Source organism: Arvicanthis niloticus, chromosome 8 (genome assembly GCF_011762505.2).
Source record: "Arvicanthis niloticus isolate mArvNil1 chromosome 8, mArvNil1.pat.X, whole genome shotgun sequence".
NCBI lineage: Eukaryota > Metazoa > Chordata > Mammalia > Rodentia > Muridae > Arvicanthis > Arvicanthis niloticus.
The window spans coordinates 66,222,968-66,247,134 of record NC_047665.1 but is presented as its reverse complement, the minus strand read 5'-3'; the positions used below and the strand labels follow the sequence as shown (position 1 = coordinate 66,247,134).

Genomic DNA, 24,167 nt, shown 5'->3' with positions numbered 1-24,167 from the left:
TAAGAACTCCTGATTCTAAATTTATTAGAATATTAGTATTTAGGCTAAGTGTCTAAGCCCTCTGGGCTTCATTTTCAAAATATATACAGAGGTTCATTCAATCTTTAAATCTACTTGCATAATGAGCAGCATATATTGATTAGGACTGACCTAAATACTTGTAGAATTACATGCATTTTTAAAATAAGTTTTTGAGTGAACCAGCAAGTTTATCAGGCATAGTAATAGAGCACGGGTGAGAGGTCTTTATTGGAAAGTGACTGACCCTGAATAGCTTCGTCTGCAAAGTGCCACCCCAGCATGGCTGGTGACCTCCTGGAAGCTGCATCCTGGAGATACACTTTCATTTCACCACGTCAGGAGTTTACTATTAATTGTGGCTAATTGAATTAAACATGCATGTCTTGTGATAAAACCCAAGAACAGGACGATATGAAGAATAAGGTTTTAAGATTTTTGGTCAATGTGTTTTGTCAGTATTGCTCATGTCTAGGTGGAAACAGGATGTAAAGTGGCATTTTATGTTGTGTAAAAAGAAAAGTAGTATCTGGTTACGTTGCTTATATTGGGAAAGCATATTGTTTATATTGTTACCTATTTGTTGTCAAGAACTTTGTATTTTATGTTTCTGACACTATACTCTGAAATTTGTCTCCAAAGAGATGTAAGATTGGAGGCAAGTTGACACAGGAGGAATTTGCGCATGAATTGCATGTTGTAGTTTTAAAGTATTTGAAGTCACATAACAGGAGGGTGTAAGCACATCTGACCCCATCTAAGTTTGATATACATTAAAAACGAGACAAACATGATTACAGATCCAATTGTGTATCACTGGCTGTTGTCAGTGTAAAGTGGACATAGCAGTTAGAATGTTAATATGTTATAGACCACTGGCATTGGCTGAATTATCTCTTCTGTGTGTGTGTGCTTGTGTGTGTACATGTATGCATGTGGTGGGGGCAGGTGCACATGTGTGCATGTCTATGAAGGTCAGAGGTCAACCTTGAGCATTGTTCCTTGGATGCCATCCATGTTATTTTTGAGACAAGGCTTCTCTTTGGCCGGGAGCTCACCACCTTCCCAATGTTGGGGTTTGCTTGGCTCTTTTTTCTTTTCAGCCCTAGCATAGGTTCTAGGGATTAATCTGAGGCCCTTATGCATGCATGGCAAACACTTTCCCTACTGTGCGACCCCAGGCCCTTTTCTTTTCTCTTTAATCTCATCATGTTTATGCATTGTCTGCATACCCTGCTCTCTTTGAGGATAGTTTTTGTGCCGGGTGATGATATTATCAGAAGAACCAGGTAAGACTGAGGATTTTCCTCGATTCTGAGAACTTGTCTAATATGTACAAGGCTCTGGTTTTGAGTCTCAGCACTATAAACACAGCTTGACAAAACCCAGGTATAACATCTAATGTATGATACTAAGACTTAGTATGTTAACTAAACAAAACATAGAAATGTTTTGTTATTGAGAGTGGTGCTGTTGTTGAGAGTAATAAGAGATATGAAATATAATCAGCTCCTTTAAGCAGCCAAAAATTATGTACAGCCACACTAGAAAAGCAACTGTTTCCAGAGTATTGAAAGATATGGGACAAATCTAGATTGCTTTTATTTCTAACAACTATCCTACTCTGGTATCTCAGTATGACAGAAACAATATTTAACAAGTTAGGGTTTAGAATAGGATAGAGTCACTCTAGACTTTGGTCCTTTTCCTTACAGTTAAATCAAGAGGAGGGGCCATTGAAATGGCTCAGTGGGTTAGGTACTTGTTGCCTAAGGCTGGGAACCTGAGTGGGATCCAGAACCCACATAAAGGTGGCTTCTGGGAAAGCCAACTCGATACAATTGTCCTCTGACCTACACACACACACACACACACACACACAGGGCCACATGCACACCTGCACTTACACACACAAAATAAGAGAATAAATCAAAATAAATAAATCTGAGCAGCAAAGCCCAAGTGGTTGTCCCTGGATGCTAAACGAGTAGACCAGAGCCTAGCTCTAAAGGGGTAGGGATCAGGAGGGTGACTGCATACGTCCTTCTCTTTCCACCCTAAACTGCGTGTGCCAAGAGTAGCTCCGAGGGAAAGTGGTTGGTCTTCTATGCTCCCATTTCTCTGCTCCACTTACTGGGATTTAAGAATTTTAACGTCCCGTAGCTAGTGAGAAGGAAGAAGTTGGAACCTTTCTACATTAGAGTTGGTAAGGTAAGATTGTAAGACCTCTGGAAAAGTCTTGCCGTCTCATAAAGAGTTATGTAGAAATGTACAGTGTACCCCAGTGATTCCACTGCAAGGACTGTACCTGAAAACACTTAAAAATGTGTGTCCACAGATTTCTGGCTATGGTTTACATAGCTGCATTATATTTGAAGTGAACGGGGGATATGATCTAACTAGTGACAGATAATTAGAGAATATTCAAATGGTGAGATACTGGTCTGCAATATAAGTAGTTAGTAACATATACAAGGATAGGGATTAACCTTAAGACCTGAGGTAAGACATGAGGTATCACATCTTGAAATACATAAAATGTTTAGAAAAAGGAAACTAATACAGAAAGATGAATAGTTGCCTAGGATAGCAACATGGGATGCTGGGAAATGCTCTTGGGGGACTTTTCTGGGGGATGGAAGTAACCTGAAACTGGATTGGGGTGATGATTGTGCAGTTCTTTAAATGTATTTTTCAATACATTTCTTGGCCTGTATGTGGAATGCATGGAGTTTATGACATAAGTTAACCTTTGAAAGGTGGTTTTAAAAAGGTAGGGGTGCAGGGATGGAGTGGTGTGGTGGGTAAGGGTGCTTGCTAACAATCATGGTGACCTAAGTTTACTCTCCAGAAATCACCATAGAAGAGAACTGACAAAGAAGACCTTGATCTCCACATGAATATCTGGGCATGTGGTCTCATGACCCCCAACGGGCAAATAAAAGCAGAAGAAAATTTTGTTATTGTTTTAAAAGAGTAAAGGGTAGAGGAAAGAAACTGAATGATATTGGGCAGTGTACTTGACTTGACAAAAACAGTTCATTTGTGTTGCTATGTGGGGCAGTCGCTTGCATGGTTTTCTTTTCATATCAGGTTCACTTGTTCTGATGGAACAGTAAAGGGTTGACATGACAGATTTGTCTCTATGTAAAGTAATTTCTATAGTTCCAAGTACAAATGCGTGATAAAGTTCTTCCCCTCCTTGGACATATCTCTTTACAGTAGTTTCACTATACACTCATCAAAACGATGAGGCAGAGAGGGAAGGGAAAGGGAAGGGAAGTGTTTGCACCCAGGGAGAAAGGGCCGGCTGTTCAGGTTGCTCATCGGTCATCTGCTGCGGGTGCGCATAGTCAATATCCTTTGGGAGGTCAGGAGAGGCTTTGGCTTTGTGAACTAAAATAAGGAACTTTTTCTCACTTTTACACACTCAATTAGTTTTATTATTGCTCTTTCAGGTAGTATGAGAGACTTAATAAATAGGTAAAGCAAAGCCTTCATGCATACGCTTCTCAAATATTTGCATATTTTCTCCCATAGTCTACACATGGTTCCTGTTCTATCTACCGTCTGCTCTTTGTCATATGATTGAAGGGTGCCCAGTAGGCCAATTCATATTCAGCAACACATTTCCAAGGAAAAGTAACCCTGATTTATGTTGATTGGTAATTTTACATGATGTGAACACTAGCATCAAAGTTGATCTCAAACTTGTAGTGTATCTGTAGGGTTAGAGATGCCCACAGCAAGTGTATGTGAGGTGTGCCAGTAGCTCTTTGGCCCTGCATGTATTTCTAGTCTGACCAGCTAAGTATAATAGATTTTGAAAATCCTGACCTTCTAATAAAAGGATTTTTGGTATCAGCAAAATTGACATGGCCTCCAGTGTTGGTGGTATGTGTCATATTTAGTAATTTCACAATACAGACTAATATCTTTAATGTCCTATTCTGAAACTTTTTTAATGACTCTTCATGTTTATATGAGTTAGGATTTGATCATGTATCACTTACTGAGTAGCTCAGATTTCCCTTTACTCAGGATCTTTCTTCATCCTGAGTGCTAGGATTACAGATATACACCAATGTACCCAGCTTAGAAAATGGTACCCACATGTAACTATAAATAGAATATATGTTTTCAGAGTAAGTCACTTAAATATGGTTTGTGTTTTTAAAATTAAGCAGTATGAAGAATTGAATCCTGTAAAGAAGTCAGAGCTGGGTGTAGTAGCCTGTCCTTGTAACTTCAGCTCCTACAGAATCTGAGACAGGAAGATTGAAAGCTTGAGGCAAGTGTGGGAAATGTAGGAAGATTCTAACTCGAAATTCAGCTCTTGCTAATAATGTCTGGCCCCTAGCACTTCTTCCCATTAACATCAGGATGACATTGACTCAGATTGGAAGTACAGATGCATTTACTGTTACAGTATTCCATGAAGTATGCTGAAATAGGCCTAAATCAAGCTGCCTGCAGGGGCAGACGATAACATGGTGAAGCCTGTGAGATTGACCACCTGCACTGGGAACTCTCTTACTGTCTGCATGGTGACCCAGAGAAGCCTGTGAGGTTTACCATGTGCACTGGGTCCTCTATCACTGTGTGTGTTTGTTCTTAACAGCAGTTCCGTGGATCCAGCATTCCGATTCTTCAGCATCCAGCCCTCCCAGATGTTTTGCTCATCCCCATGACTGGACCAAGGTTTGTGGCTGTTTGCCTTTCCCTTTATTCTTCTAAATTAAAATCTGTCCCAAGATATTTGCTTGTTGACTGTATTGTCTGCATTCTTAGAGGCTCTTTAGAACCTGAGAGTCACAGATTTGTAATTACATACTTGATGTTCCATCATGTCCTGTGGTGAAGGATCAGGACTGTACCTGATGACCTTGAAAATAGTGCATCTTCCATCTGCTTAATAGTGATGGACTTCATCCTTACTTTTTAGAAGTTTCATCTTGTTTACTTACATTTCTGTTATAAAAAGATTTTATTTTATGTGTACAATTATTGTCAGCTTGTATGTATGTACACCATGTACATGCTTAGTACCTGCAAAGGCCAGAAGAGGCCACCAGAGCCACTGGAGCTTGAGTTATCGATGGTTGTAAGCTGCCGCATGGGTGCTGGGAACTGAACCCCGGTCCTCTACAAGAGCAACTCTTAACTGCTGAGCCATCTTCCCAGCACCTGTTCACCTGTAGTTCTTATGAGATTCCAGGATTAAAAGGTTTTTTGAATTATAATAAATAAGTATTGTATTTTATAATTGAGTTTTAAAAATTTTATCCATAACAATTATGTCAACTTACTTGTTTATATATGTGTCAGATGTGGTTCTTCTTTACATATTTGGAAGATGTATTTTTGATAATGGAAAAAGAGCTTCTATATTATAAGAATGCTTTTCCCAAGGAGCACATGAAAGACCCTACTTATGCTGCTATCAAGTATTTAAACTTGAGTTTGGTAAATAAAAAAATACTCATGTTGCTAAAGCTTTGAAATACTTTGATAGTAACAAAACAATAATTTTATAAATTACGCTTAATCTATGTTATGAAATACTAACATATATGTATATGTGTGTGTGTGTATATATATGTGTGTGTGTGTGTGTATATATATATATATATATATATATGATGGACTTTATATATACATATATATGTATATAATGTCCACACACACACACACACACATATATATAAACATATATATATGTATGTATGTATATATGTATATATGTATATATGGAAACTTTTTGTATTCTTCTACTCTAGCAGACAAGCCAGGTTAATTCTGTTCAGTTCTGAAGCAGGAACTGCAGTAGGTGATGATCACAGGCCATTGGTTTACATTTTTTTATGTGGATGCAAAATTGCTCTTGATTAGGTTCAGCTTTTGGCTGTTTCTCATTCGGAACTAATATCTCTCTCTCTCTCTCTCTCTCTCTCTCTCTCTCTCTCTCTCTCTCTTTCTTAATATCTCTCTCTCTCTCTCTCTCTCTCTCTCTCTCTCTCTCTCTCTCTCTGTGTGTGTGTGTGTGTGTGTGTGTGTGTGTGTGTTCCTCTCCTTTCACACAGTATGAGGTGTGCAGATAAGCAGGCTGTACAGCACAGCCTGGCTTCCAAGGCTCAGTCCTCTCGCCTCAGCCTCTCTGCACGGGGATCCAAGGCATGCTCAGTTTCAGTCTGTTGCTGTTAATGAGGAGAATTTAAGTAGGCTTTTCCCTTTAACTTTACGAAAAACAAGACAGGTTTATAATTGTTGACAGAGGGATGCAGCGACTTCTTGAGAGTTGTGTAAGCAGGTCTGCAGAGCTAACTCTCACGATGTGAACTACTGTTGAGAAGTTTCTGCTAGCCCTGGATCTGAACTCTGTTTTAAGAGCGGCTCTAACTAAATGTTGTTTTCAGAATCCTTGCTACCATTTGTTTCCTAAACTAAAAAAGCTGTAAAGGCAGTCAAATGTGTGGCAAGCCTGGATGAAAGTGATCGCATGTGGCCACTCAGCTGTTTTCCAGCAGGGCAGGTGAAACCAAAGAAGTTGAGACAGGCAGGCTATGAACTGCAGAGGATGTTTTGTTTCTGCTAAGACTATAGCAGCTGAAGACTTTGGATGAGGTTAGTGATTAGAGCTGCAGCTTAGAAACAGTAACACTAGCAGAAGTTACTCATTAGTGTGTCCTGAAACAAGTTCAGTGGTTGTACTACAAGCATTTAAAAATAAATGGAAAGTTTTATCACATGGTGATTCTCATAGGAAAGGTGTTTCTGGCTGGGCGGTGGTGGCACACACCTTTAATCCCAGCACTTGGGAGGCAGAGGCAGGCGGATTTCTGAGTTTGAGGCCAGCCTGGTCTACAGAGTGAGTTCCAGGACAGCCAGGGCTATACAGAGAAACCCTGTCTCGAAAAACAAAACAAACAAACAAACAAAAAAAACCCCAAAGAAACAAAACAAAAATGTGTTTATGAAGCTTATTATAAATATAAGTTTGTAGCCATATACTTGGCATTCATTTAATTTCTTAGATAAGGTTACAAGTGAAATTTCGAGACATCTCTTTCTCAAGAAAATGAATTGCAAAGCTATAGACCAACTAGGAAATTATTACAGTCTTTTAGTTCCAAAGGTACAGCAAACTTGATCATCAGAAACCATGTCTGCTGTACACTCTTGGGAATGTGTGTAGAGAGAGTAGAGTGTACTATAAAATGTGAAAGTAGAGAGAGTAGAGTGCACTATAAAATGCAAAGGCAGACAAAGACAAGATCTGATTGAAAGTGAGGAGTGAATAAGAGCCAAACAGGAAGAGCTGGAGGGTTGTGAGCTAATATCAGGGAGTTGGGATTTGGGGAAAGGAAGTTCAGGAGTCTGTAGAGTCAAGGCTGACTGTTTTGTCCTTGCCACTCACTTTTCTCATCGCTTCCCACTGAGTTAGTCATCACCCCACCGCGGGAAAACAGTGTGACAGGAAATGTCGGGGAGAATCCCCCCTAAACTTTAACAAATGAGAGCTACCTGATAAACACACAGTGACTTTCTTAAAATGATTTTAAGCGTAAAAGACCTAAGAGGAAAAGCAAGTTGATACAGAAGTGGAGTTATGGAAATTAAGTGCTTGTTTTATAAGTTAAATTTAAAGTCAGCATTTAACTTTATAGAGTTAAGTGATGACTCTGAGGGAACTCACCTGCAACACAGCAGAGACAAAGACCTTAGAAATCTGAATGCATAGTGAGAACAGAAAGAACAGTTAGCCTGGGCTCCAGATGTGAAGAATAGAAAATATAAGGAATAGGAATTCTCCACAATTGCTGAAAGACAACTTTAGGAACTACAAACCTGAAGCCCCATATGAAAAACACAAAACAACCTCTCACGAAAAAGAAAACCTCAAATATGAAAGCCTTCCAAAAATCTGTGTAGACATTAAAGAAGAAACCACTGCCCAGCTAATGCTGTACAGAATTGGTGAAGCTGATAGTCATCAGGAGCCGGAGAACTGAGTAAAGTGGCTGAGTCTCAAAACCAGGCTCCCAAGACCTTTCACAGACACAGCTCAGCTCAGCAGGCAGAGGGATTAGGATTATGTGAGCCTCTTAGTCTGTATTGTTGCTGCAGTAGGAAATGCTTGAGACCAGGTAATAAAGAGGCTGGCAATTCTAAGACCAAGGTGGCCTGGCTTTCCTGCTGTAGTGTCATGTGATGGAGAAATGAGCATAAGAGAGGGAGCCCATTTCTGCAAACCCCTCTAGAGCAGTGCCCATCCATTCATGAAGGCAGAGGTCCTGTACTACAATACAGCTGTACTGAAAATTACAGTGTATATTACTGAAAATTTATAACACATGAACTTATGGAGACACTGTAGATCATAGCTCTAAGTCTTCTAGTTTAGTTATTTAGGTGTATCTCATTAAAGACTGAACATGAAAAGACCTGCTGTCATACCAAGATTCTAAGGCGTCTATAGGCAATGCATACGACTCAGGATCTGTTGAGTTTGGAGCAACTGTGGTTCATCTATAGATAGTTATATCTATGTAACTAGAAATATCAATGGTGGATCTTGATAGAATGAATGCTAAGAATATTTTGATGATGTTTCTTTGGTTTTTAATGATAGATTTCATTATGTTCCTCAGGCTGCTTTTTAAAAGTAGGTCCAAGTTACCTTCCCGATTCAGCTTCCTGATTTGGTGGATCTACAAGTCTCGTAGGACTGTGAGTAACTGGGTTAATACTGACAGTGGTTAGCATGTCAGGTGAGTGATGTATGGGGCGTGTTCTGCAGGTGGAGGAGTGTGCCTCCTTAGGAAGGAGCACAGGGTGAGCAGTGTCAGTGCATGGGACCAGGACAGGATGACATTGACAAGGGTTGTGAGATCTGCTCACCAGAGGTCACAGGGAAAGAGGGAAACCATGGAGATTACTCCACAGTGAGTGGTGATAACACAGGAGAAATATTGTTGACCAGAGATGCTCAGTAGACATTCAGTGCCCAGAACTGTTGATAAGAGATAGCCAGGTGAATTGCTTCTTGGTGTCAAATGCCTTTTCCCTGTTAGGATGGATGCCAGGATTCTAGTGCTGTGAGAAAAGTGTAATCTGGATGTGAGACACTGGAGAGCTCAAGGCTGGGCAGGAATGAAGGAATGAATGGATAAGGATTTCATTTCTTTTTAACTGAAAATGTTCAACAGTATAGCACATTGGAAGTATTTTCATTCCCAGTGCAGTTTTCATGCTTTAGGTTTTGAAGGCTATGCAATCTGTGTAACAGTTTTCATGCTACACTCATTCCTTCCACTAGAGGGTCCTCATTTTCAGTTTTTATTCTCTCTCTCTCTCTCTCTCTCTCTGTGTTTGTGTGTGTGTGTGTGTGTGTCTACAACCTCCACAAATCTACAAATCAGATGTCTCCTATCACATGGACCCAGGTGGATCGAATTCAGGCAGCAACTGCCTTTACCAGCCGAGACATCTTTCTTGTACATTTTTTTCTTTTAAAATTTTCTTCCTTGCTGTGTAAACTGCTGCTTTTTTATATCTTTTTAAAATCTTTTTCTCTGTGGTTTATTTAGGAAAATCAAGTCTATTATTTAATCAGGCTATGTATATAAAGTCTCTTTAAATAATATTATTATTTTAAAGTTTCATACATTTATACTGTGTGTATTGATCATATCCATCCACTAATATCTCTAATGAATCTTTTAGAAAGCTTATGGTACTAGAAAGATATTATTCTTTACTTTTTTCTTTTTTCTTTCTTCTTTTTTTAAACATTCCTAGGAAGAATATAGAAAGACAACAGTGTGAAGTGATTGTTGGTGCACAGTGTGGCAATGCAGTATTAAGAGGGGCCCATGTCTATGTTCCAGGAATTGTGTCAGCCTCAAAATGTAGGTATAAGATTGAGGGTACCCCATAGTTCATGAGCGTGATGGGTTGGAAATTTACATACATTAAATCTGCCTTTGTTAGATACTTCCTGACATTTTCCATAGAGGATTTTGTCCTATAAAAATAAATGTTATAATAGCAGTTTTTAACTATTTGCTTGACACAATGCACAGTCACTTGGGCTGATCTGTGGCAGATTACCATGATAATGTTCATTGGAGTGGGAAGGCTTGCCTGGTCATGGCAGCATTCCTTAGGAAATGGGATTTCCTTAGGAAGTGGGATCCTGGATGTCTCAGGGTGGAGAAGGAAAGCATCTATTAATCGCTCTCTGCTCTTGACTGAGTGTAATGTGACCAGCAGCTTCAAGTTAAGGATCCACATAGACCTTCCTGTCACTGTTTGCTTTTGCACATAAGAACTTAGATGATGATATTTCTCTAGGGAACAGAGAACTACTGAATGTAGAATGGTAGTGAAGGAGACTGAATCATGCAGTTGGCATGAGCATAGTTACCCTCATGCAGTGGCACAAGCATGGGTATGCATGTGCACACAGACACATTTATTTTTCTTACAAAAGGTGGTGAAGTTCCATATTGTACTCCTGATTTTACTACCTTAAAACCTCTGTCTCCTCTCAGGACATTCATGAGAGTGACATCCAGAATCCCAGACAGTGGCATAAACTTGGCGCCTTCATGGGTTCACTCTGGCAATGGTGAATTGCTTGTGCTTACCTGCTGCAGTTTACCCTTACTGGCTTGGCTCTATAACAGATGTGTTCAGTTCCTGGACCTCACCCATCCTGGGTGTGATGATCTGGAAAGTGGTTGCTTGATGGCCTAGCGTGGCTCTAGCTTCTTTTTAGTATACTCTTTAATTGAATCCTTTTGTAGGTGACTTAAAATGTTGAGTATTGGGTCATGATACTAGATTTATATAACAATTTTTACTTAGTATTAGATTTGGGGGAAATAAGTCATATAGATGACGCCTCCTGTTTAGTTGAAGATTTAGATAGGATGTTTGAGTACCAATTCTGTGTTTTCAATGAAACAAAAACTTGTACAGTTAGATGTTAGGAAGTATTTAAAGGCTGAGTTGAGTGGCTGTTGGGGATTATGCTGAGACAGTGAGCCAGTTTGTATTTAGGCTTGTCCACAATTGATGTCTCTTCAGATAACCATTTTAGCTTGAAGGATTTTCACTAGTCTGCTAAAGCACAGGTTAACAGTCTGATTTTATTCTTTTTCTAGTTATGAAAGCTGGAGATGTTATTTCCATATATTCTGATATTAAAGGCAAATGTAAGAAAGGAGCCAAAGAATTTGATGGAACTAAAGTATTTCTTGGAAATGGAATTTCTGAACTAAGCCGCAAAGATATCTTCAATGGGTTACCTGACCTGAAGTATGTCACTGAACTCTGTGGGGGAAATAAATTCCTTTGTGAGGTTCAAAAAGCTCAAAACAGTGAAAAGGCATATTTTGTTATACTATATTAAATTTTCCATGACTTCAGCCAGAGAAAATGAGCCCGTATTTCCATGATTTTTGGAAAGAGCTCTTTTTTAGTCAAAAAAGGTAAATAGATTAAAAACCAAAGCAGTAGGATGTGGATGAACTCAGTGGTAGAGTGCATTGCTGACCCGCCCAAGAGGCCCTAAGTTCAGCCCTCAGCAGTGCAAAACTAAGCAAAAGCCCAGGGGAGTGACTGATCGTACTGTAATTGGATAAGAATTTTACTTGTTCTATTAGATTTTAATTGTTTACACTTTGAAGAACAATGTTTATCTTTTTTTTTTCAAATTGTTTAGTTTACTTATACTGTACTGGGGAAACATACCAGAGTTGCTTACTGCAGGGTACATGGTAGTCACTCCTTAAAATGTCTACACTCATGGCAGGCTGGATGACTATTTTTTTTTTTTTAATTGGATATTCTATCTACACTCCAGATGCTGAGAAAGCATTTGACAAAATGTTTATCTTAATAGAGAATTAGATGACTTGTCTTTTCAAAATTCTCATTTTATCAAGAAAAATTTAATTTTAATGTAAATAAAATATAAAAAATTACTTTTAACAAAAATAAATTAGACCTGAATTGTAGCTTGCATATGAATATATGTGGTCAAAACTAAATGTTTCACTTTGTTCAAGCCACATTGATATACAATTAGTTCTAAATCATATTTGGATGTTGGTAGTGTTGAGTAGAATACAACCTTGAACAAGTGAGGACCCGCTTAACCTGGTTTCTTGAGCTTGTTTTAGGAGCTGTCTGCACCACCACTCCAAGGTTGGCAGCTGACATACATGAGCTAAGCACTGCAAATTGAGCAGTTTAGAATGGTTCCAGGGTCCTCATTTCTGAGCAGTCTGTCATGTTGGAGTGGCCTTTCCATATGAATGAAGTAAAATCTTCTAAAGAAACAGATAGTTAGGCTGTCAGGGTCTAAGAAAGAAAAGCTTTCCAAATGGCTAGATCCTGATTGTCTTCTTTTTAGAAGGTTTTGTTGATAATAGTTATGTCTTGCTTTGAGTGCCCACTTTAGTTACTTGCTAATGGTGTACTCTCATTTCATACAGTGTTTCTAGTGACTGCTGAACCATGTTTGCTTTTCTGGTGGGAGTAAAAGGTAGCCATTCGTCAAAAAGCCTGTCAGCTACTCTGCAGGGCTTGTAAGTTCTCTCCACTGATAATTATGGAGCACGCCTCTCAGATGCAGTGTTTGTCTTTATGAATCACTGTCTACAATGCCATTCTGTGTCCCGCCCGGCCCTTCCTGTTCCCAGCAGCTCCACTGCCACTAGGAAAATGGGACAAAGGTAGAACAGGTCATCTGGGGACAGTGCAGCACTGGATATACTGGGCAGCTGTTCTGTAGAAAGATGGGAGTGGAGCAGGGCCCTGCCTTTGTCAGTGCTCAGCATTAGCACAAGCTTGGGAATTTTTCCTCGTTTTCATATAAGTGTCTAGCAGAGTCATGCACAAAATGTGTTAGCTCACTAGAATGAACTAATAAGAATTGTGTGCTCTCTGCCTTTTAACTTACTGAACTCTCAAAAGAAACTCTTGTGCTTACTACAATAGTTATGTAACTTTATTTATTTATTTATTCATTTATTTGGATGAGTCTCGCCTGTAAAATTCAAAACAATCAACAGAACCATTGTAATTTATTAAATAAAACACGTCTTTAAATGCAGAATAGTTTATATTTGATGAGTATTTCCTACAAATTATATACAGGCTAATATTTAATTTCTTATTTTTTTTAGGGGTATAGGCATAAGAATGACAGAACCCATTTATTTCAGTCCCTCATTTGACAATGTTCTACCCAGTTATATATTTTTACAGGTAAGAAAAATACTGAGTAACATTGAACCATTTGGATAAATTATTAGGACGTATTTTTCTCTTTTTATTAATATTCTTGCGTCTCTTCATCTTCTGACTTACCATTCTCAAATACCAAGATAGTTCTTGTGAGCACTCTTGGTTTCTTTTGCTGTATTGATTTTAATACTGTGTCCTCCGTGTCTAAAGGTAATTTATGGATATGATATAATTACTGCTTTTCATCTCAGAGTGTTAATCATAAGTAATGCACATATTGCCGTGCAGCTAAAGGTTCTAGTTGTGAGAGTAATATTCAGTCTTACTCAGATGGCTTGCTGCCAGCAGGCGTTTGTCAGCCTGTGGTTAAGGGCTGGGATAGGATGAGTCATTTTACCTTTTCTAGCTTCTTAACTACATTCATGGCCATCAATTCATTTTAATGCTACTATTATTATATAAAATGGAAATGCCAAAGACTAGATCTGTTGGGGTTCTTGGTCAAAGTCACACTGCTAAAAATAATTAGCAACATCTGAAGTTAAATTCATGTCCAGGAGCAACGTACTTTCTTCTCTTCCCAGTATTAAACCAAAAGATACACAAATCTGGAGATTATTTCTGGGCAAAACAGATGGAAGTTATTTGTGTGTGTGATTTCCTAACTGAACCTCAGGCTGCTGTAAAGCAATAGGACCGATAGCCTTCTACCTGTTTGGCTGTGAATCACTTTGGGTGATTTTGTTTGCTTGGTTTGGTTTTGCTTGTGACCATTTCTAAGACCCCTGACTCATGGTTGTGTTTTCTGCACACCTTCACACTGCTAAGGTGAAAGAAGTCTTCCCTTTCTCTTTGGTAAGATAAAGGACTGTATGCCTGCTTATTATATAATTTAGTTTGGACTTTAAGAAGGAGAAGTCTGTATATTAACTTGAGCTACCTTTCCTGATTTGGGGATTTATCTTTTTATTCAGTTGCACGTATGTGTGTATATTTGCATTGTGGGTATGTGCACCAAGTGCAGGTGCTCATTCATGGAGGCCAGAAGAAGGAATTAGACAGACCCATGGAGCTGGGGTTACAGGTGAGTGTGAGCTGCCTAATGTGAATGTTGGGAACTGAACTCAGCTCCTCTGCAAGAACAGTATCTCTCCGAACTGCTGGACCGTATTTTGAGCCCCCTGGATTTCTGACTGTAAAACTAGCTCAGGGATGATTATAAAATATAATCATGAAACAATTTGTAATTCATATTAAGCATACATGCCATAAAACTAATTTTTATCATTCTATAATAAAAGACATTAGACTACTGCTGGACTAAAGCTTTTGTATTTGAAAATAGAGTTTAACTTTTTGTCATTTTCCTAGTGGAAACTTTTTTTTTTCATGTAATATTATATGTAGCATGCCATTGATTAGCCTGTGAAACCAACTAAAATTATAATGATGATCACAGTTAATGCATCCTGAGTATTTAACTGTGTCCCACTAGTGTTTCGTATATACTAACTTATATATCACTTCAAAATCTCTAAGGTCATATATAAGGCAACAGAGAGTTAAGAAAATAAAGAATATAGTAGGCAGTGGCTAGCTGTTCCTCACTGACTGTAAAACAGAAACTGCAAATTGGAACCCAGGTCTTTGATTCAAACATGTCCTTGAGGCATGACTCCTGGAGGCCTGCACACAAATTACTATAGGGCTCAGTTTAGATGCAGGTCCTGATCCAGTCTGAGCTCGTGGAATGTAGGCTCTAGGAAATTCCTATGTGTCCTAAGTATTCCAATTCTGCTTTTATAGCTTTGGGACCTGAGGTTAGTTGGTCTAAAATTTTTTTTTTGATCTTTTAATATTAAACGTCTCTTTGGAAACTAGTTCAGAACCACCAGATTTTTTTTCAGTTGCAAAAAAAAATATTTTTTCATACAATATATTTTGATCATGTTTTTCCCTTCCTCCAATACCCAGTTCCTCCCAGGTCCCTCCCTCCTCTCTACCCACCCATCTTTATATTCTTTCTCTTTCAAAAAAAAAAAAAAAAAAGCCAAAAGTAAAACACCAAGCAAAATGAACAGTAAACAAAATCAATAAACACCTCCCCCAGCAATCCCACAAAAAACAAGCAAGCAACAGACCAATAAAACAAACAAACAAACAAAACATTAGAGAAAGCCAAAACAAAATGAAACAAAAAGTCCACAAAAATACCACTGAGTTTGTTTTGTGTTGACCAACTATTCCAGGGCATAGGGCCTACCCTGTATGTGACTTATAAATACCCAATGAGAGTCCATTGGAGAACATTGATTTTGCCTTAGCAGCAATACCAGTTGTAGCTAGCTTCTTGGATAGAAGTGGGAGGTCATGGCTGCTTCCCCTCTCAGTGCTGGACCTTCTCAGGCTTGAGTCTTATGTGTGCTGGCAGTTTCCTTGCGTTCCTATGGGTATTGTCCTGCCGTGTCTTGAAGACATTGTATCTATGGAGTTACCTATCGTTTCTGGCTTTTAGAGTCTTTCTGCCTCTTCTTCCGCATAGGTTCTTGAGCAGGCAGGGCCTTGATGAAGACATCCTAGTTAGGAATACGTGGTCTAAAGTCTCTCTGTTTTCACCTTGTCCAGTGCTGAGTCTGTTAATTTTCATCTATGAAAAACAAAGCTGCTCTGATGAGGGTCGAGCCAGGCACTGATCTATGGATATAGCAGTATGTCATTCCTGCATTATTTTCTTCCTTTAGCAGAATAATAGGATTGGGTTTTCCCCTAGGCCCATGACCTGTCACAGGTTCTGGGCAAGTTTAGAAATGTCAGGTATGGGTTTCATCATATGGAGTAGACCCTAAGTCCAATAAAAAAAAAGTGGTTGGTTACCTGTTTGACATTTGTGTCACTGCCGCACCAGTATCTATTGCACTGAGGTCACTGTTACAGGTTATGGGATTTGTAGCTGGAGATATTGACAGTTATCTTTCTCCTTCAGTAGCATGGAGAGTACCTTCAGAACCAGGGCTGCTCGTCAATAGGGGTGAAACTTCTACTTAGGTACCAGTTTGACTTCTCAGTGCTTGGCGATATATATGTGCATGTTGTCTTTAGCAGTAGAACTTTACCATCAGATTTTGCAGAATAACCAATAGCCTTGGCAATCTCCTGTGATGTTTGGGGGTTTCCCATTCCTGACATTGGGGGTTTCACATGGTATCAAAAGCTATCTGGTTGGAGCATTGCCTCCCCTATTGTTTGGTGACACCATATAAATCCCTTTTTTATATGTATGTGTTTCAGGAAGCTTCTACGATAGTAGCTTTCCATATGGTTTTTCAAATGCCCTTTAGTGTTAGTTGTCTCTCCCTACCTTTACTCTTCTCTCCCATCTCCCTCCCTATTTAATTCTATTTGTTTTCCCATTATCTCACTTTAACACTATATTGCATTTCTCTTCCTTGGGAATTCTTTCCCTGTCTCCTGGTTCCTTATGATATACCTAGCCTCTGTAATTATTTGTATTGTAGCTTTACATTTCAAAGGATTTAACACTAACAACCACACATAAGAGAAAACATACCATATTTATATTTTGTGGTCTGAGGTTTCCTCATCCAGGATCATTTTTTTTTCTAGCTTTATTCATTTATTAGATAACCATCTAGGCTGTTTCTAATTTCTGGCTATTATGAATAAAACAGCAATTAACAGGAATAAGCAAACATCTCTGTAGTAGAGTATAGAGTTCTTTGGGTACATGCCCAAGAGTGGAATAGCTGGATCTTGTGGTATATTAATTGTCAGTGTTTTAAGGAACCCTCATACTGATTTACATAGGTTGTGTGTCTGTTTGCATATCCACTGGCAGTGAATAAGTGTTTCCCTTTCCCTACAGTCTTGCCAGCTGCCATGTGTTTTATTGATCTTGGGCATTCTGACTTGGGTTAGATGAAATCTCAAGAGAACTTTAATCAACAGTTCTCTGATGGCTAGGAAGAAAGGCTAATAGGGCAGCAGGGGAGAGCCAGGCCACTGGTGTTTGCACTGAGAGACCAAGTCCCAGGGAATGGAGCTGATGAGGAGGGCAGGGCTCCTGTAGGCAGGCTGCATGAAGGAGATGAGGAGGGCAGGGCTTCTGTAGGCAGGCTGCATGCAGCAAGACTAAGTCTGGAGAGATCAGAATGGAGGACAGGAAGCATACCTGTAGTAGAGTAGGGTGTAGAGTCCCTTGGACACCTTCATCTTAGCTCTATGTGGCTACTGGGGTTTCTTAGCTATCAGTTTCTTAGTACCTTGTTTGATCTAGAAGAACCTGAATAGGTTGGCTGAATGTAGGTAGCAATAGTTTCCTTAAGGAATTAAAAAAAAGAAAGAAAGAAAGAAAGAAAGAAAGAAAGAAAGAAAGAAAGAAAGAAAGAGAAAAGAAAAAAATGATCAAAAAAAGAGTAAGTTTTGCTTAAAATTTTAAAAATTATATTTATATATTCATAATTTTTGGAAGGGACATTTGCTGCTATGGCCCTGAGTATAAGTCAAAGGACAACTCCTACCACCATGTGGGACTTTCAGATTGAACTTTGGTTAACAGATTTGGTGGCAGGCACCTTTACCTACTGAGCCATCTCAGTGGCTCACATTTAAGTTGTAGAATTTGAAAAAAAAAAATCATTACCATCATTATTGTTGAATTCTTACATATGTACTAGATTGTCACAAATGGAAAAGTTTCATAGTTGTGCGTAATGGTATGAGAAAACAGATGAACTTTTTAGACAAATGTGAACTTTAAGGTGACTGTGGTATTTACAGGTGGTTAAAGGATCATCACCGAAAGTGCAATAGGAGCACCATGTTGATTGGAGTGGTTTTATATTTTTAAATATTATTCTTAAACCAATATTCAGAAGCTAACATCACCCAGGGCAGCTGAGGCTGAAGGGTGAGTTATGTGAGGCTCCCTTGGTATAGAAAAGCTACACCCAGAGCTTTTCTCAAAAGGAAGACACGCCCACGTGCACACTGCAGACAACCAAAGAGACTGATGCTCTAAAAACAACTTTTAAATCCTCTTAGGTAGTTGTCAGTAGCCACACTACATTTCTTTGAAAGCTAAGAAACTTATAGAAGCCATGCTTGCTGTGATCATTCTGGTTTCAGGGATTCATCTTCTGTAATACAAGAGATGAAAATGGCCCTGCCTAGAACTTAGCCTACCCAGAATCTTCCTGTGTCGTTAAGTTTTAAGTACCTTCATACTGATCAGCAGCACTGAGAAATTGCTACCTGCCTCTTTACTTGCAGAGCTTAAAGCTTAGCTGCCTGGGGACTGTTCTTGAGAAGTTCCTTCTTTTTTTTTTTTCTTTTCTTAATTAATTAATTCAGAAATAAGTTTTCAATTGCAAAGTCCAGTTTTAGAATTATGCCTTGTTGAGGCAGGGTCTCACTTGTTTCTGCCCTTCTGCTCTTCCCAACCAGCTGGCTCCTGAGTTGCTGCATGTCTCTCCTGTCTCTATCTCTTGTCTTAGCTTTTTATTGTTGGTTTTATGGCAGGCTTTACTCTCTGAGCCATTAGAGAGATGAGTGACTGCCACATCACTTTGAAGTTAAAAGTCACTCTTGTAACTTTTCAAAATATCTTTGAGAATAGGAGAAAATGTAAAGTATAGGAAAATCTTGGTTCAAAGTAATATTCTTGGTCCTTCAGTAACCCATGACATTGGTAGCTTGATATTTAAATTCGACATTAAACTGCTACTTTGCATCTCTTTTCTCAAGCCTGCACTCACTGGCTTATAACTTAATTAAATGGATGTTACTGTTCTTATTAAATGTGTGTGTGTGTGTGTGTGTGTTCGCACATGTCATAGCATGCATGCATAGGTCAGAAGACAGCTTGTGGTAGTTTTTTTCTTCACCAAGTAGGACTAGAGGATCAAAATCAAGTTGTTAGGTTTGACAGCAAGTACATTCACCCACTGAGCCATCCCACCAGCCACAGTACAGTATCCTGACTGGTATTCGGTAACTGACTTATGAAGAAGTAGCTTGAAGGTGACAGCTAAAGCATTTACATGTTGAAGTCACCTCAGGTGTGTGTAAGACCTTGGCAGAAGCTACCCCTTCAATCTTTATGATAATTGAAGTCACTGTAGAGATCTGGTGAGGAATTAGCAAATCTGTGCTCTTTATGCCTTTGGATGCCTCTTTCCTGGTCTTTCTCCTAAAGAACCATTATCTTCTAAGTCTCTGTCCTTCACTTCTCCCAACATTAAATGTGGACACTGTTATATTTTGTTTGTGTATTGAGTTGAAAGGCTGTATTGTTAATGCTCACCTTTTTTTCTTTTCTTTTCTTTCTTTCTTTTTTTTTTTTTTTTTATAGAATTTGCCATCTACGGTTGTAGCTCATGTTCTTAATCCTCAACCTGGAGAGAAGATTCTAGATATGTGTGCAGCCCCTGGGGGCAAAACTACACATATTGCAGCACTGATGCAGGACCAGGTGAGATGTCTTCATGGCAGGCTGCTCTCAGTTCCCACGGCCACTGAAGGTAACATAGGAAATACTGCTAAAAATGTGTGCTAAAAAGAAAAAGGGAGGCATGGAGAGGAAAAGGTGAGGTACTGAAGTAGTTTCTGTTGGTGTCCTTGACACAGAGGTTATGGGCAGTGGGCAGCTGACATGAGTTTGGCCGCTAGTCTTTCTGGTGTTGAACCTATTTATATTAGCTCCTGGTTCACACCTGCACTGTCATGATTTTATTAGCTTTCCTGCATACCAGGGGCCTCAGTTGGCATCAACATGAAAAGCTTCACTCCTCTCAAAAGCTCTGGATTCTATCCTTTATTGTTCTCCCAATACACAGAGACTGTAGAAAAATCATGGCTCCAAGATTTGTACAGGAGGAGGAGCTGTCTTCATATTTGTGAAGCCTGCTCAGTCATGATCCCCTGCACTCCAGAGTTCTTGGGGCGTTGAAATGTCCTCTTTGGGGCTCTACAACACTAACAGGTACTCGAGCCACCTCTGATCTCAGGCTCTGTCCACCAGACACTAGTGCTATTCCCAGTCAGTGATAGAGTGAAGAGGCTCTGGGCATGCCCTTTGTGACTTGAGAGATTCCTGCACGTTTTAATCAGTCAGCCCCTGGCCCTCCTGCCCAGCCACCAGACTAGCAGTTTCCATTTAAGTTCCATTGCCTAGTCTCCATTCCCAAGGTAGTTCATTAGAAATAATAACATTCTTCTTGAGATCCACCCAGTGAGTCCTAGAGAGTAACAATTGGGACTTTCCTCCACTGCTGACCTCCAGAGGTGCTGCTTCAGCAAAACCTGTTCAAGACTTTGTCCTAAAAGTAGAATTGCCAGTGTCTCCTCACCAGGGCTGCCTGGGATCATGAGTTCCTGTTACTGCCTCTGTAGCTCTGATTTTCCTCCTGTTTCCTTTTTGGAGGACTCTTTGCTTTACTGGCTGTCTTAGTTAAGGCTCTATTGTTCTAATGAGACATCATATGACAGAAACTCTCATAAAGGAAAGCATGCAGCTGGTGCTGGCTTACAGTTCAGTGGTTTTAGTGTATTATCATTATGGCAGAAAGCATCATGGCATGCAGATAGATGTGGTGGAGAGGAGTTAAGAGTTCTGCATCTGGATCACAGGCAGCAGGAAGAGAGGGTGAGCCACTGGGCTTGGCTGGGAAACCTTAAAGCCCACTCCTAGTGACACAGTTCCACTCCTTATGAGCCTGTCGGATCCATTCTCGTTCAGATACTACATTGGTTCTTCTCTTTAACTGGGACACACTCCTCGGGAGCTGCTCGTTGTCACCTGATACTGGTATCCTTTAGCAGCATTTGAATTGTATGCCTTTCCAAAGCATTTTGCTGTGACACAGAGCGGATTGGGGTCATGATGTCCTCATTTTGGTTACCATAGTTCAAATATTTTTGTGTAGTGTGAAAATTTGGAGACAAGGATCAGCTTTTACAGATACTCATTTGTATGTAATATGTAACTCCTTGAAGCTACATATTCCATAGAGGAAGCCCATGCTCTCTCATAGGTGAGCAGTCACTCGAGATTGGTGGTGGTGTTTACCTTGAAGAATGTTTCTAAGTTTCTTGAAAATATCCCAAATAATTTTTTTTTTTTTTTTTTTTTTTGGTTTTGAAAACTGAACTAGGTTCAGTTTGGAAACTGTAGCTAGGCTGAAGAACAATTGGCAGGAATGTGTTTGTTTAAAGGAAAGACAAGATATTTAGGGAATTAATATTTCAGTGCTGGGAACTGACTAGAGAACATTGTGCTTGCTAGGAAACCCTCTACCACTGAGCTACACCTCCCAGCCAATGTAAATGCTCAGTGAATTCAGCAGGCATGGGTGGGAGGGACGCAAACAAGCACCGTTTACACTGGGCTTCTGTATTACTGACTTTCCTAACAGCTTTAGGTTTACACTCCATTTTCATTTTTTAGGGAGAAGTAATAGCATTGGACAAAATATCGAATAAAGTGAAAAAATTAAAGCAGAACGCTTCGTTGTTAGGGCTTCATTCTATCCGGGCGTTTTGCTTCGATGCAACAAAGGCTCTTAAGCTTGATACGACTGATGGCATAGAAGGTAACCAGAGTTTGTTTTTCTTATTGTGCCTTTTTTTGTCATAATTACATGTGCTCATTGGATCTTGATATAGGTATGAAAGTGAAGTGATCAGAAAGTAATTATGGTAATGTGTTAGTATTTATGTAATGTTTAATGTAATGTCTGTGTTAACGTTTTAGTGTGTTAATGTTTTGACAGCAGGACACTCGAAATTTACTCTTGACAGTTTTGAAATGCAATATATATTATTACTAAGTGTAAATCCCTCTGTGTATTGGAGTTCAAACCTTAATCTTCTGTCTCGGTAAACTTTGTAACTTTTCCATAGTATTTCCCTGTCCTTTCTTGCCATTGATAATCACTGTCTCTTTCTGCTTCAATGTGTTTTACTTTTTAGGTTCCAGATATAATTGACTATTGAGGCCTGGCTTATTTTCAGTTAACATAGTATCTTCTGGATTCTTCCATGCTGTTACAAGGGTCAGGATATCTTTTAAAGATTCAGTAGTGTTCCACTATGTACATGTCCTGCACTTTTTCATACCATTCCTTGTTGGTAGACACGTGAGTTGATTCTGTAGCATCGCTGTTGTAAGTAGTGCCGAAGTGAATGGGAGAGCATAGTTATCTGTGACAACTGCTTGCATTCATGTATGCCCACTGGCATGCATGACTGCTGCACCACACAGCACTTTTATTATTTACTGTGTGAAGAACCATGCCGTTCTCACTAGTGGTTGTATTTATGTTCTTACACACTACATGTGTGCTCTCTCTTCCTCCATGCTCGCACCAGAGCATCTTCTGTTCTTTTCTTTGGTAATTGTCTCCTCACAGGGGCAAGGTTGTATGTCTTGTGTTTTTCATTGCATTGTCTTGGAGGTTTGTTGTAGAAAGCATCTCTTTTGTATACTCACCAGCCACATTGTCCTTTGAAGAGCAGCAAATGTCTGTCTAAATGCGTCACCCATTGGGTTGTGTATTAGTTTCTATGATGAACACCTGGCAAAAGCAATCTAAGAAAACGATCTTTTTGCCTCACAGTGTGAAGATGCAACTTGTTTTTACTGACTTTCCCACCATAGGGAACTCTGTGTTAATGCCCTCCTGGTCATGGTGGGCAAGGACTTTCCTATCATGGTGTCCTCTGTGTCACTCACCTCCCCATGATAGGGAAGTTGGTGTTAATGTCCTCCTGATCATGGTGGGGAAGGTATATGTAATGTCAAGTGCTTTTCTCGAACATGAGAATCTGGTCACATTGCATCACAGGAGGAAGAGGGACAAAGGCTGACTTCAGCCTGTAGAACGAGGCTGCTAGGTTTGGCATGGGCCTCCTCTCCAGTCCAGGCATTTCTCTCTGAAAATGCCTCCACACACACCCTCACTGACACCTCCAGAGGTGTATTTCTTAAGTGACCTGAAATCCACTGAAGTTATAGTGATGAGCCATTATAGCAATGACTAGCTGGGTTGTTTGGTTGGTTTTTAGTACATTTACACTGTCTTTTGTCTGAAATATTTAATCCATTTTTTTCCAGTAAATAACTGAATGGTGAAGCCTTTCTTGAGCCGTTTGTTCCACATTTCCTTAGTGATGTATAGATGTGTTGTTGTCTTCTTTTGAATTAGCTATGTTTATTTTGTGCTGTGTTTTTATCTTCTGTTTAGCCACTGTACATTTTGGTAACCCAACTTAACCAACCTTACTGTCAAACATATCCATCACAGCTCATTTGAAGCTGATAGTGACTGAATTTCTCATTAAAAGCCCAAGAGTTTGTTTGTTTGTTTTTTGTTTTTTGTTTTTTGTTTCTTTGTTTTTCCAGACAGGGTTTCTCTGTGTAGCCCTGGCTGTCCTGGAACTCACTCTGTAGACCAGGCTGGCCTCGAACTCAGAAATCCACTTGCTTCTGCCTCTCAAGTGCTGGGATTAAAGGTGTGCGCCACCACTGCCTGGCTCGAGGGTTTTTTTTTTGTTTTGTTTTGTTTTATTTCCCCATTTTATTTTATTGCATAATTTATGTATTTCTATATTATGTTCCCTAAACAAATTAATTGTATCTTATTGATTTTGGTAGCATGAATGAAATGTCTCCCATAGTCTCAGGGATTTGAGCTTCCTATTTTCCTTTGTGTCCTGGGAACAGTTTTTGTTTGTTTGTTTTAATCTTTTTTAAACAGTATATTAATAGCTAACTTAGCATAACTTTAAATCAACAAAAGATCATTATGAAAATAAATGGTAGGAAGAACAAGGCCGATAGAAACGTGCACGCTATAAAGCAGAAGGAGGCT

At 39.4% G+C, this 24,167-nt stretch overlaps 1 protein-coding gene across 4 annotated transcripts in view; it reads left to right on the top strand.

The window, feature by feature from the left end:
* Window positions 1–24,167, top strand: part of Nsun6 (NOP2/Sun RNA methyltransferase 6) — a 35,571-nt gene that overhangs the window by 2,114 nt on the left and 9,290 nt on the right. For all 4 annotated transcript variants that reach the window (XM_034509699.2, XM_076939532.1, XM_076939535.1 and 1 more), the window contains exons 3-8: window positions 4,640–4,719; window positions 9,820–9,929; window positions 11,190–11,343; window positions 13,218–13,299; window positions 19,649–19,768; window positions 21,743–21,887. In XM_034509699.2, the coding sequence (XP_034365590.1) occupies window positions 4,640–4,719; window positions 9,820–9,929; window positions 11,190–11,343; window positions 13,218–13,299; window positions 19,649–19,768; window positions 21,743–21,887 (691 nt within the window). The remainder of the gene's footprint in view (window positions 1–4,639; window positions 4,720–9,819; window positions 9,930–11,189; window positions 11,344–13,217; window positions 13,300–19,648; window positions 19,769–21,742; window positions 21,888–24,167) is intronic.